Source organism: Rana temporaria, chromosome 9 (genome assembly GCF_905171775.1).
Source record: "Rana temporaria chromosome 9, aRanTem1.1, whole genome shotgun sequence".
Lineage (NCBI taxonomy): Eukaryota > Metazoa > Chordata > Amphibia > Anura > Ranidae > Rana > Rana temporaria.
The window spans coordinates 102,362,495-102,377,259 of record NC_053497.1 but is presented as its reverse complement, the minus strand read 5'-3'; the positions used below and the strand labels follow the sequence as shown (position 1 = coordinate 102,377,259).

The 14,765-nt window shown below is 44.0% G+C and overlaps 1 protein-coding gene across 2 annotated transcripts in view; it reads left to right on the top strand.

Moving 5' to 3' along the window:
* The window catches only part of ZDHHC15 (zinc finger DHHC-type palmitoyltransferase 15), a 66,592-nt gene that overhangs the window by 5,804 nt on the left and 46,023 nt on the right, over positions 1-14,765 (top strand). For both annotated transcript variants that reach the window (XR_005743573.1, XM_040323992.1), the window contains exons 3-5: positions 450-544; positions 8,856-8,976; positions 11,578-11,647. Coding sequence is in view for 1 of the 2 variants with exons in the window: in XM_040323992.1 (XP_040179926.1) it covers positions 450-544; positions 8,856-8,976; positions 11,578-11,647 (286 nt within the window). In the remaining variant the exon portion in view is untranslated. The remainder of the gene's footprint in view (positions 1-449; positions 545-8,855; positions 8,977-11,577; positions 11,648-14,765) is intronic.

Sequence of the window (14,765 nt, the reverse complement as noted above, 5' to 3'; positions counted from 1 at the left end):
AAGTGTCAGGTCAGTTTTAATTTTTAGGAGTTTGTCCGCACATTAAAGTACATGCCAGTGTTTGGTATATTTTGTGTCTTCTGGCAGCAAAATGTTGTTACCCCAGAATCCACAGCCCCGCCCAATCACTGTATTCATCATGAAAGGGTATCCGTCTGTCATCCCGTCTTGTCATTTACTATGGAGACTGCAGCAAATATAGTGTGAGCTTTTTGCTGAGGTATGAGTAGCTCTCCTCCGTAGAAGTGGCAAGTAGTAGGAATTTTCCTTGAATAGATCTCACTGCTACAGTGCCAGAGAAGTAAGAACAGCCAGTCTGTGTTTCAGCATACTATGCCCACCCACAAATGAATGATCACTTTCAGCCTTACATTTTATTGTTTGCATTTTATTTATTTTCTGCTACTAATATGTATCTTTATTGTATCCTCTGTTTTTTCTCTCCACAGCATTATACCTCTTCATATTTCATATAATGTTTTTACTCTTCGTTTGGACATACTGGAAAGCAATTTTTACTTCTCCTAAAGAGCCAACAAAAGAGGTGGGACACTCCTATAAACTGTTTAAATCCAAAGTGTCAGTAAATCCATAACTCGTACTTGAAATTTGGGATCGATGGCAAAAAGTTGAAGCACTCCGCTTCATGGGTTTATTTACTAAAACTGGAGAGTGCAAAATCTAGCGCAGCGCTACATAGAAACCAATTGGGTCTTTTTTGAACAAGCTGGGGTTAGAAGCTGATTGGCTGCTATGCACAGCTACACCAGATTCTTCACTCTCCAGTTTTAGTAAATCATCCCTTATGTCTCTCTGGCAGTGGGATCTTTGCACCAGTTCCCAGCTACTTCTACCTGATGCAGCTATTTTAAGAGAGTTCTACTCTGCATGCCCATTTTCCTGTACTGAATGCAGCAGTAAGAGTGAACCTCTGTCACCTGGGTAATGCAGTACTTGGAAGTTCAGCGTGTAAATCTTTCTGCTTAAGCACCCAAGAAGCTAGTGGATATTTCAGCTTGTAAACGTCCATGTATAACTAAAACACACATGTTCCTTTTTGTTTAGCCTTTAAACACTTCTTGCCCACATGACACCATATGACATTGTGGACTTTGGAGATATCATGTGTTTTTTTTACAAAAAAAATCAAAGGTGCTTTTATTGTCAAAATGGGCAAGACAAGGCATACAGATTGACTAAGAACAAAAAAATACAAAATGGATTTCATACAAGAAGCAGGGAAAGAAACACAACCGTAGTTTGTCAGTGCAATTAATTGCATACTAGACAATCTAGGTAATCGCAAACAGCAGCAGGTTTTAAGAGGTGGAAGAAGACTCGGTTATATCTTCCCTCCCTCCAAAAGCTTCTAGGTGCTGGTCCATGGGGCCATTGACATCCCCTGTTTATATAAGTTATTCTGTACATGGGCAGGGCAGTGTCTATCAAGGCTTCCCACGAGGAAAAATAAGGGGGGGTTGGGGGCGGGGGGTGGCAGATGGAGATCCATTTCAGGAGAATCTCCTCCTTTTTGTCATAGAACAGGAGATGGGATACCAGCAGTTTTAGATGATAGGAGCGCTGTGCATCATCATGAATCCCCAATAGCGCCAATTTGGGTATAACTGGTAGGGACAACTGCAGCTGAAAATGTATTTAGCTGAAGACCTCTGTCCAAAACAGTGTTATAATCGGGGGTTCCCAGAACATATGGAAGAACGTCCCCACCTGTGTCCTGCATTTGAGGCATAGGGGATCCCGGTCCAGGAAGATATGGTGAGTTTCTGGGAAGTGTAGTAGATTCTGTGCAGGAATTTTACCTGAATAAGCTTATCCCTAGAGGAGATGACTAACCTGGGACCATGTTCTAAACAATCATCCCAGTCCTCCCTGTCCAGTGATGGTATGTCACCCTCCACAGCCCGTCCATCTTGGAGGAGTCAGTGCTCAGAAGTGCAGCATATAAGGTTAAGGGCTTGTCTAAGTCTCCGGGGGATACAAGTTCCTCAATAGGGTCAGCCTGAAGGAGTGGCGGCTGGTGAAACTTTGCTCTAGCGGCATGTTGGAGCTGTAGGTATTTGAAACCGCATCCACAGGGGTAGCTGAAATTTGTGAAGTAGGTCATTCATCGGAATCAAGACACCCTGAGACATAGCATCTCCCAGGGTGATGACACCACATTTGGCCCAAACCTGGGCATCCGGCAGAGTGGAAAACTGTAGTAGACTGGGATTACCCCAGAGTGGGTGTACCGGAGACCACTAGTCAGGATGCATGAACCTCCGTCTTGCAGCCACCGCCACCCTCCAAGTAGCCCATGTTGGGCCAGGAACCTGCGCGTATGCCTTCGCGTCCCTATACACAAAATTCTGTAGATCTGCCAAGGAGCCCAAGCTAACTTCCTTTAAACAGGTGGCCGCGTTTGACTTGGAGCACATGAACCACCACTGGACTGTCACCAGCATTCCAGCCCAATAGTTGGGCAGAGCCAATCCACCCAGGTGAGCCGGAAGCCACAGGGTAGGACCCCACACATTGTTCGATTTCTTTAAACGGTGAGACCAGGATCCATATCGGACAGTTCTGGAAGAAGTAGTTAAATTTAGGTAGCAACACCATTTTTAGTATGTTAATCTGTCCCAGTAGATTAAGGGGGAGGTTAGCCCAGGAGGAGCATTTGGCTTTCAAGGTCGCCAATAGAGGGAGAAAGTTCTTCTCCATATAGTTTGTAGGATTTTAAGTCGCTATAACTCCCAAATAGCTGAATTACTCTACCCACCGTAGAGGGGAGGAGGCAGCATCTATAGGGAATAGAACTGACTTGGACCAGTTTATTTTAATACCTAAGAAACTACTCAAATTATCAAAAATACGTAGGGTGGCTAACGAGGGGCCAGCATCATTAAGATACATCAATACGTCATCCGCATACAAGGACAGTCGCTCTTCCAACTTTCCCATCCGAAGGCCCATAACATCTGAAGCAGACCTGATCAAAATGGCCAGGGGCTCCAGTGCCAGGGCAAATGGACTGGGGGAAAGCGGACAGCCCTGCCGCGTACCGCGGAAGAGACTAAAAGGGGCAGAAAGACAGTTATTTGTACGGACCCTCGCTCTATGGTCACTACATAGTAATTTAATCTTGTGTATAAATTTAGGGCCAAACCCCGAATCGGTGAAGGACCTCGCAGACCATTCTACGGAATCGAAAGCCTTTTTGGCATCTAGGGAAGCAATAACCCTAGAGCCTTGATTGTCGTGGGGAACAGATGGGTTTAAATAGAGTCGCTTGATGTTTGTTGGTTCCCTTCCCTGGCATAAAGACTTTGGAGATATCTGGATGATCAGGCATCATCCAGATATCTTTTATTTCTTTTATTTCAGCCAGCAATTCCCTCTAATGTAAAAGCCATCCTAGCAGTTTATTGGCTACTGGATTGCTTTTACAGGCAGCGGATGGGGACATTCCGAATGGTCCCCAGCCATCTCTATGAGGCTGGGAGCAACATCATGACATCACTTCCAGCTCTGGCAGATGCAAACGCTATCATTATTATTTTTTTTTTTTTTTTCGTGCTTTTCAGGGTAGAGGAGATATCTGGAGTTTTTTATAGACCACAGATCTCCCCATAAATAGGACATGTCATGCCTTATTTCTATCACAAAAGGATGTTTACATTTCTTGTGATGGGAATAAAAGTGAAAAAAATAAATTTAAATTCAAGGGAATTTTTTTTTATTTTTTTAAAGCTTCCCAGTCCCCTCCTGCTTGCACGCAGAAGCTAATGCATATGTAGGTAGAACCCACATATATAAACCTATGTCAGCTTGAGCGCGAAAATTCTAGGGCTAGACCTCCTCTGTAACTCTAAACTGATAAACTGTAAAAATGTTTAACGAGCCACCTATGAAGTGTGCGTAATGTAGCATGTGCAATTTTAAAGCGTGACATGTTTGGTATCCATTTACTTTTTTTTGCATTAAAATTCATTAGTGTATTTTTTCTTTAAAAAAAATAAAAAATTGCGTTTGAAAAATTGTTGCACAAATACCGTATGACATAACAGATTGCAACAATTGCCATTTTATTCTCTAGGGTCTCTGCTAGAAAATGCTCAGAATCCCCCAATCATTATAGATGGGGCTTTTTTTTAGCAAACAAAATACAGATTGTTACATGTAGTAGAGAAATGTCAGAATTGGCCTGGGTGGGAACTGTTTAAAAAATGTGGCATTGTTCAGTGTACTTTCTATCTGTGGTATATTGTATATCAAATATAGTATTTTAAAGTGGTTTAGGAGATTGCAACCTCCTGTTTTCCTGCCGGAACATTTTTCCTGTAGTAAAGAATTTAGCTGAACAGTACATGATCTACCAGTGAGATATCACCCCTCACCACACACTTTGGTCTACACAAAGTATCCAGCTTCTAACATACACTTGCTTGCTCCCAGTGATGCCTGCACATGACACACACAGCTCCCTCCCCTGCATCCTGCATCCGTGTCAGTATGGTGTTTTCAACACACACAGCTCGCTCCGCAATATTTGACACCAGTCCGATCTATATCCCAGTACGCACAGCTCGCTACACATTATCCATACCACCAGTAAGATCTACACTCCAGTACGCAACTTGTTTCCAGGAATCCTGTGAGATCTGCGCCACTCTACTTGTCTCTGTTCCCCAAATCTATGTAACTAGAATGATTCCAGGACATACTCTCTTTAAAGTAATACATGCGATCAGTGAAGCGTACACTCTAGTACACAACTTGTTTTTTCATTATCTATACTACCTGTAAAACCTGCTCTTCAGCTTGCACAGCACACTCCCTTGTATCCAAGGCACCAGTGAGATTTGTATACAGATGCTTGCACCTTGTGAGGTTTAATAATAATTTAGTGCATGCATACCATGTCACCTGTGTGCAGGGCCAACACTCCTGCTAGGCGAACTAGGCAGCACCCTAGGGTGCACTGCTGCCTATGGGGGGGGGGGGCGCAGCTACGGCCACTAACTTCCCCATTAGCCTGGCTGGGGAATACAAGGGGCCCTACACAGGGCTGGAGTGCTGACTGATTCTACGGAGAAAGTGGCAGCCGTGTAGGACATCTGTCATGGCTGCTGTGGAGGTCAGCAGCAGCTCAGCCTGTTGGACAGGCATGAGGTCAGCGAAAGAGGCAGGCACCATGTCTCTGAACATAGCTGCTGAGTCCGACAAGACTGACGACTCCCCTTGCCTAGAGCATGAAATAGTTAAGCATCAGCCCTGCCTGTGGGATGTACACTCGGCTCACTTTCCAGTATCCATGCCGCCACTGAGATATAAAACTTGAAGAGGAGATATGGACAGCCGCACACCAAAAAAAAATTGAAAAGGTAGCCTTAAATGGTAAAAGGGGGGGAAAAAGCACTACAAAACACAGCAAGCAGTGGGGTGTATAGCTGATGCGTTTCGCACTAGGGTTCAGTGCTTAGTCATAGCCACTGAGATATACCCCAGTATCCCACCAACAGCCAAACTCTTTCATTTAAAAAACCTATATGCTGACTTTTTTTTTTTTTTCTTTTCTTTACAGCCACTTTCTCTCTGAGAAAGTGTACACGCCAATCTGATTTGTCCTGTGCATACATGGGCACACTTTTTGCTAATCTATAACCAGTAGCACACTTCCTGACCAGGGTGAAAACTCTCTCTCTGTATCTTATCTATTTAGAAGAAATGCTGTGACCCTAGGACAGGACTTCCAAAACCTTCCCTCTCCTCCATAAATAAAAGGGGAAGTCTGTAGTCCTCAAAGATAACTGGGAACTATGTAATTCAGGGTTTGACAAATTTGCTTTGAATCTAGTAGTCTAGGAGCCAATTTTATTATTATTATTATTATTTTTTTTTAATCAACAAAGCTTATGGGTGGAACATGTAACATGTTTCCAAAGGTGAACGTATACTTTAACCACTTAAGGACCAAGCCTCTTTCTGAGATTTGATGTTTGTTTATGACCCCTTTCACACAGTCGGACCGTTAAGGTCCGCCTGTCAGTTTTGTCGGCGGACCTGAACGGCCGCTCCATGCAAGCCCAAGGAGCGTCGGATGTCAACGGTGACATGTCCGCTGACATCCGATAAAATCAGAGGTATGGCGATACGTCGCCATCCGTCCATATCGGATCGGCATGTTGTCCATTTTCATCAGATCTCTCCATAGAAGACAGTGGTGCTCGACAAGCCCCCTCCCCGCTCAATGAGCAGAGAGGGACCTGTCATCCGCCAGCTCAGCGGAGAGATCTCCCACTGAGCTGGCGGACTCCGTGGCCTCGTCTGAATGAGGCCTACAAGACAAAAACGGTTTTATTTTTGCTAGTAAATTACTGACCCCAAACGTTTATATATATATATATATATATATATATATATATATATATATATATATATATATGTATATATATGTATATGTGTGTGTGTGTGTGTGTGTGTGTGTATATATATATATATATATATATATATATATATATATATATATATATATATATATATATATATTCTCCTAGAGAATACAATGGCGGTTGTTGCAATACTTTTTGTCACACCGTATTTGCGTAGCGGTCTTAAAACCGCACTTTTTTTTGGGGGGGGGGGGGGGGGGGGATCACTTTTTTTAATAGTAAAAAAAATAAGACAACAGTAAAGTTAGCCCAATTTTTATATTGTGAAAGATAATGTTATGCAGAGTAAATTGTTACCCAACATGTCACGCTTCAAAGTTGCGCCCGCTCCTGGAATGGCAACAAATTTTAACCCTTAAAAATCTCCCTAGGCAACGTTTAAAAAATTCTACAGGTTGCATGTTTTTAGTTAGAGGAGGTCTAGGGCTAGAATTATTGCTCTTGCTCTAACGATCGTGGCGATACCTCACATGTGTGGTTTGAACACTGTTTTCATATGCGGACGCTGCACATGTATGCGTTCGCTTCTGCACGCAAGCTTGACGAGGCGCTTTAAAAATATATATATATTTTCTTATTCACTTTACTTTATTTTTTAGACAATTTTTTTTTTAAAACATTTTTTTGTCACTTTTATTCCTATTATAAGGAATTTAAACATCCCTTGTAATAGAAAAAAGCATGACCGGTCCTCTTAAATATGAGATCTGGGGTCAAAGACCTCAGATCTCATATTTACACTAAAATGCATTTTAAAAAAATGGCTTTTGTAAGAGCATTGGGCGGAAGTGACATTTTGACGTTTCTTCTGGTATTCCTCTTCAAAGTAGCGACGTATAATGATGGCGGGTGGTCCGTAAGTGGTTAATTGTTTTACTGCCAGAGGAGTTTTTCTGCTTTTTTTTTTTTTTTTTTTTTTTTTTTTGCACACGTTTAAAAAGTAATTTTAGGCCTGAAGACTACATAAAACCCCCAAAACATTATATATATTTTCTGAAAGCAGAAACCCTACAGAATAGAATAGTGGTAGATCCAATTTTTTTATGTTGCACTATAATACTGCAGCGGTTTAGGAAACTCAAAATGTCAGCAAAAAACACAAGTTTATTTTTAGAGGGCACAAAAATGTAATAAATTTTTTTTTGTAAAACCTAAAAGCCAAGGTTGCACTGAGTAGATAGATACCCAACGTGCCCTTGAAATGGTGACAAACTTCAGTACCCTATTTTCAATAGGAGATGCTTTAAAACTTTAAAAAGCCCACTATTAGTCATTAGTTTATAGCATTCTGAAGAAGGTCTGGTACTGGAATTATTGCTCTCACTCCAGCTTGTGGCGATATGTAATGTGTATTTCATTCAAAGTTTTCAGGCAAAGGCATCCCATGCATGCATTAACATTCGTATGTGGGGGGGCCTCCAATATTTATACATTTTTATAAAAAAAAAAAAAATTTGGGGAGGGGATGTTATATGCTTGAGTGTAATTTTTATATATATATATATTTACATTTTATTTGTTTCCCCCATCACATAAGGGACCAAACGTCCCCAATGTGGTATTTATTTTTTATTTGTTTTGGTGACAGGTTCTCTTTAATAAGACCTCTGATGTCTCCCCTGTGCTCCACTGAATGTAATGCAGTGACCATGGAAACTGAACGGGGATCCGGAAGTGACGTTTTGCACATCCACTTTTGGGCCAGCAACAAGAAGGGGGGGGAGATCAGACGTGTCCCCTCACCTCCCTCCTCCTCTTCCCGGTGGCATCCGCTATGCCGGTCCTGAAACTGCAGATGGCCAAGTGGAGCCCGGGATTCTTGGCGGGGGGGGGGGGGAGGGGAAGCACAAACATTTGGATGGTAGGCCAGGCGCAAGGGCGCAATTTCTTGTTGCCATGGCGACCTGACGCCTGGGATTTGTCGAGCCTTGGTGTAACTAATATAACTGCAGTACAAGCAGAGAGTACATCAAGTTGTCACATGACAGGATTTCTGGCAAGATCAACAGGTAATTATTTTGCAGTTCTCAAACCGATATAACAAGACATTTTCCATGATGTGTTTACCAGACCAAAAGGATGTTAATTATAGCAGTTCATTGCTAGGCTTTGCATACCTTTTTACAAAAATATTATAGGCCAGAGTACTGCTGTGAGACTGGGAAGACGAGTGCACTGCCATGGATAATTGTTGCGCTAATAACATTGTTTTTTTTTTTTTTCTCCCAATAAATGAGAATGCCTAATGCATATAATGACCATGTACCACAGGCAATTATAGTAAAATTATAGGACAGTGTTAACTGGGTTTTTATGGATGCTCGTAAACTAAGTGCATAGTTTTACTGTGACCCTAGCAAGAGTTGTGTAGTTGTATGACTAAATCCATACTTGTGGTTTCAGTTTTTGCTGCCTTATGCTGAAAAGGAGCGATATGACAGCGAGGAGCGCCCAGAAGTTCAGAGGCAAATCCTTGCTGAATTTGCAAAGAAGCTACCTGTTTATACCCGGACAGCAAATGGAGGTTAGCCAAGCACATATTTGTGAATGTCTCTGAGATAACAATCCACTATTCTATTAACAATCCAGTCTCTTGAAACTCCATTTCCTTGCCTTATGTGATTGTCCAGTATAAAGGGGCACAGACAGTACTTGTATCCAGTGGGGGGGGGGAGAAATGTGCTGTCTGCCTGTCGGTTCGTTGCTTACCACATGTAGGTGGAAGCCAGCAGCTCTGGTGTCCTCTCCTCCAGCACAGTGGCTTCCGCCGCGCATCTTCCCTCTCCCCCCTCCTTGGTGCTAGACATCCGGAAGGGTCACCTGATGTTTTGGCCAATCTAGAAACTGGTCTCAACACCTGCTTCCTGATTGGCAGGAGGAGATTTAGTGAATACTCATTCGCTATTGTCACACAACTGGGTGGGATCACTGCACCCCGAGCCCACCGTTTTTTAAATCCTCTGGTTCTAATCACATGCTTCAAACCCCCCCCCCCCTTATTGGAATACATAGTCCGCTGCTGTATGTAGATCAGGGGGCCGGACGCATGGATGGGGCAGATTATATTCTTTATCTGTCATATGACTTTCCATGCACTGTATTTGCCAAGACTGGGAGGGGAGGGTGTCAAGTCCCAGTGGTTTGGCGAGTCGGATGACAGATCTTTCATCAGCAGTTCACACTTTTTTACCACACGCAGTTCTGTTTTTATACATTTTTTGTTTGTCAGTTTCTAACACAATTATTATAGTGGTTGTTAAATATATATATATATTTTTTTTAATAATAAACCTGCTCTATGCTATGGTATTGCACAGAGTGGCCCTGAGTCTCCTCTTCTGGGGTCCCCCACTGGTGCTCTTGGCTCCTCCTGTTCTCTTTGCATCCTCATAGAAAGCCAATGGCTACCACTGCTTCCTCTGTGTTCTATGAGGAAGTACTGCTGCAGATGGTGCACAATGCTGGATCAAAATAGGACTTGGGTAAGTAAAAGGGGATTCAGGTAACAATTGGCCATGTATGTGCCATACCTGGGTGTCCCTGCAGACAGACCCGGATTTCCCACAAGGCCACTGAGGCCAGGCCTTGGGGTGGCAGGGCGCCAAGGGGCGGCAGTGGCATGGAGTCCCCCGACGCCCGGAACATACAGTTAAGGGTGGTAAGTTATGGTGGAATCCACTCGCTCGTTAACAAGTGATTGTAAAATGTGTGCTCCCGTCCGTCCTCCCCTCTTCCCCCACATACCTCTCTTTGCTGGCTCTGTCTTCGGGACTCCGTCCTCCCCCCGGCCACCGAGTCTGTCTCCTATCCCTGCTGCCGATGTACACAGTGAGAGGGGGTGATCTGTGCTCTTCCCATTTCAGCTGTGACAGGAGTTCTAGCACAGTGCTAGGACTCCTGTTTTGGAGGTGACAGGGTCAATAAAGAGAACATGTCGCCTCCAATTGCTATCACACAGGGAATTGTTTTCTCCTGAGTGATAGCAAAAAAGTTAAGTGAAAAAAATTAATAAATAATAAGAAATAATAATTAAATTAATAAAATAAAAATGTAAAGAATAAGAAAAAATTAGGAAAGTAATGAGAAAATTATACAAAAATTAAAAAAAAGTAAGCGACAAGCTACAAAAAAAAGTGATAGAAAAGTAAAAAAAAAAAAAAAAAATTAAACTAACCGTGCCGCCCATTCTCCGTTGATTTGGGGGGGGGGGGAGTTTGGTTGGCGGGGAGGGGGTGCATTGCGGAACCTGGCCTTGGGGTGGCAGGGAGAGCAAATCCGGCCCTGCCTGCAGAAGCTGAAAATTGCTGTAGTTGGCACCAATTCTACAGTGATGGCTACTAGCTTTCAGATCCCATTCTGAGCAGCTGCCCTGCTGCTTGGTGAACAAAGGAAGTCACTCGCTTAGCACGGGCACAATTCATGTGGAATTTGGGTAAAGAAAAAATGCGATATGCACTGCGTTACTTCAACTGACAATTGCGCGGTCATGTGTCGCTGTACACAATAAAAGCGCTTTATTTTGGTAGTATTTGATCACCTTTGTGGCTTTTATTTTTTTTCTGTAAACCAAAAAAAGCTGACTATTTTGGAAAAAATATTATTTATGTTCTAAAACGCATGTTTTATAGCGTCTACAATCTATGAGATATTTTTATGGAATATTTATTCTTTGCTAGTAATGGCGGCGATCAGCGACTTATAGCAGGACTGCAATATTGCAGTGGGCAAGTCGGACACTAAGTGACACTTTTTTGGGGGGGACCAGTGACACTCGTACAGTGATCAGTGCTAAAAAAAAAGCACTGTACTAATTTTTCATTTCAGATGTTTACAACCACTTTAAACAAAAATGTATGAAAACAGAACTGCATGCAGCACAAAGGTGTGGAAGGGACATTGGTGGTTCTTGCCAAGACTGAAGGTTGATGAAAGATCTGTCAAGTTGTTTGACTTGCCACATCACTGAGACTTCCTCATCTCGGAAAATACAGTGCATGACATCTTAACCTTGCTCTACTGATGTAGATGAGTGTTTTACTTCTGTAAATACATAAACATTGCCATACACCCAAGTATTACAGTAAACGGCACTGGATTCTGACACATACTGCTTCATATATTTCAGCAATTCGTTTCTGTGATCGGTGCCAGGTTGTGAAGCCCGATCGCTGCCATCACTGCTCTGTGTGTGGGATGTAAGTATCTTACAAGGGGTTATAACCTTCCCTTACTCTATCCAAGGTGGGGGGAGTTTCTTTATCGTACATCACGGGACACAGAGCGGCATTCATTACTATATGGGTTATATGGAGTACCTTCAGGTGTAGACACTGGCAATCTCAAACAGGAAATGCCCCTCCCTATATAACCCCCTCCCATAGGAGGAGTACCTCAGTTTTTACGCCAGTGTCTTAGGTGTTAGTCATGGTTTAGTTTGCCTCCGCATCCTTGGGATTAGGTGAGCTACCGGTTCTGTCCAAAAAAGCCTCAGCGCTAAAGTGGTCAGTAACCGGACCCCAAACCCTTGGGGTATAGCCCATAATGCTTTTCTTTTTAGAGAGCTGGACCCTGGGCCCAGAACTTAGAAACCTTTGGGTACCTAAAGTTTTCTGTTGCCAGGGTGCTATATGGGCCCAGGACAGTGGATCCTTCATAGGAACCCAGGGCCTGAAGGTCTAGACATCCCCACGGAGATGGGGGAAGATTGGGCCTCTTGCTTGGCAAAGTCCTGCGGCATGGAGCAGGTAAGTGAGGGGAAAACTTGCGGAACTTGGTTCTTAGCAGGTTTTTTTCTGGGGGGTCACAGGGGACATGCCTAAAGTTATGCACTGCATCTGGCAAACTAGTCACATATCATAAAGATAGGATGGCTCTCTATGTATTATTCCCCATAAGATGTGACCTCCCTTGTAGTGTTGGAAAAGCATTGAGTGGGGCCTGTGTTATATAAAAATATATGTGTGTGTCAGAGAGCTTTGCTTACCTGCAGGCCTCCAGGCGATGCTCCATTCAGTCTTCCTCCTCAGAGCCTGCAAGCAGGCAAAACGCTGACCTCCTCATGGTTCCAGGCTGCAGGCTGCAGTTTGCTGGAACAGAGAGGTCCCTTCCTCCCAAAATCCCCCCCCCCTCCCCCTGTCGGGAGGGGCATTTCCTGTTTGAGGTTGCTGGGGGGGAAGGGCGGGTCAGTGGCTTAAAGGAAGGGGCGGCCCTTCCTTGTTTGTTCCATCAATACGTTGGAACTGAGGAGAAAGACCAGAGCGGCAGCACGGGGCGCCGAGGACACACAGTGGCCAGAAAGGATATTGCAGTCTTCAGAGGACTGTTTTTTCAAGCCTAGAAATAGGCTGTTTCTTTTCCATCTCATAGTTTTTCTTTGCAATACTACTCAGGGGGACAGAATGTTTTTTCTTTCCTGGATTTGAAACAAAAACGAAAAAAAAAAAAAAAAAAAAAAAAGTCATCTAGGGGAGAGGAAGCATTTTTTTATCCCCCAAACAGGTGTTTGGACAATTAACTTTTATAGTTCCAAATACCAATAGGTAGCAGGTGTACCTCGGTATTGTACCATGGTATGCCGCTGTTTTCCCTACAGGGAGCCTTGGGGCCATCGGGATCTGGGGCTGGAGCTGACGCGGGTCAGTCCAACCCTAAGATGGTCACGGAGGAGGTATTACTCACCTCTTTAAAAGAGATGCAGAAAAGCATGGGAAAAATGATATCCGCAGCTATGCGGGGCAGTAAGCGGAATAGATCTCCGTCGCCCGAGCGCGGACCCTCAGAAGAGGAGGTCCTTTCCTCAGGGGAATTGGACGACCTCTTGGACACGGACCAAGTAGGTTCAGGGATCGAAGACCCGGATACAGAGGAGTCTGGGGCAGTCTCCCTGAGGGAGAGCTGGTGGATTCAAGGATTGTCGGACTTGGTCCATAGGACATTCTACTTGCCAGTACCAGATCTCCAGGTATCGACGGTTTCAGCTTTGGGCTCACTGAGGGCGCCTCAAAGCAATGCTGTGTTTCCGATCCATCCTCTATTAGAGGGAATTTTGTTCCAATTTTGAACAAGCCAGATAAGATCTTCTTACCACCTAAAAGGTTCTCTGTCCTATATCCTATGGAAATTTTTTTTTCCAAAAGATGGGCTACTCCTGCAGTGGACGCAGCCATCTCATGTGTTAACAGATCGTTAACATGCCCTGTAGAAAACATACAGGTGTTCAAGGATCCAGTTGATAAACGCTTGGAAGCACTACTTAAGAACTCCTTCACTACTGCAGGGGCAGTAGTACAGCCAGCTGTGGCTGCGATTGGGGTCGCTCAAGCATTATCGGATCAATTTAAGCAGATGCTTAAACTTATTCCGGCCCAGCAGGCAGAAAAATTTTCGGATGTCCCTAAGGCCATATGTTTTACGGTAGACGCAATCAAGGATTCTATCCAGCAAGCGTCACGTTTATCGTTATCCCTTATCCATATGAGAAGACTCTTATGGTTAAAAAGCTGGGAGGCTGAGCCCCCATGCAAGAAGCTCCTGGTAGGGTTCCCCTTCCATGGAGGACGACTCTTCGGAGAAGACCTAGATAAATACATTCAGACCATTTTAAACGGCAAGAGTACTCTCTTGCCAACTAAGAAGAAGGTTCAGGGACCTGCGTTTAAACGACAGTATTCCCCTGGGCAGGGGCCCTCTAATGCCAAGCAGTATCGACGGCCTCCTGCAAAAGCAAACTTCGGCTTCAACAGCAGATCACAAGGACAGGCTGTTAGAGGCAAAAGGCAGTGGTTTCGCAAACCAGCAAAACCAGCCCCCAAGCCAACCTTATGAAGGGGCGCCCCCACCCACGAAGGTGGGGGGAAGGCTGCGACTCTTTTCAGAGATTTGGGAAGCCAGCATGCCCGACGAGTGGGTACGGTCTTCCGTGGCCACAGGCTACAAATTAGATTTCCTAAGGTTTCCTCCTCCTCATTTCCAGAAGTCGAGGATTCCAAACGATCCGGAAAAGGGAGCCGCATTAAGATCGGCATTAGATCATCTACTTTCCCAGGAAGTAATAGTAGAGGTACCAGTCCTGGAACAGGGGCTGGGTTTCTACTCCAACCTATTCATCATCCCAAAATCCAATGGAGATGTCAGGCCAATTTTGGACCTAAAGATGGTAAATGCATATCTAAAGATCCGCTCATTTCGGATGGAATCCGTGCGGTCAGCAGCTGCCACACTCCAGAAGGACGACTTCATGGCGTCCATAGACATAAAGGATGCCTACCTTCATGTTCCAATTTATCAGCCACATCAAAGATATCTACGCTTCAT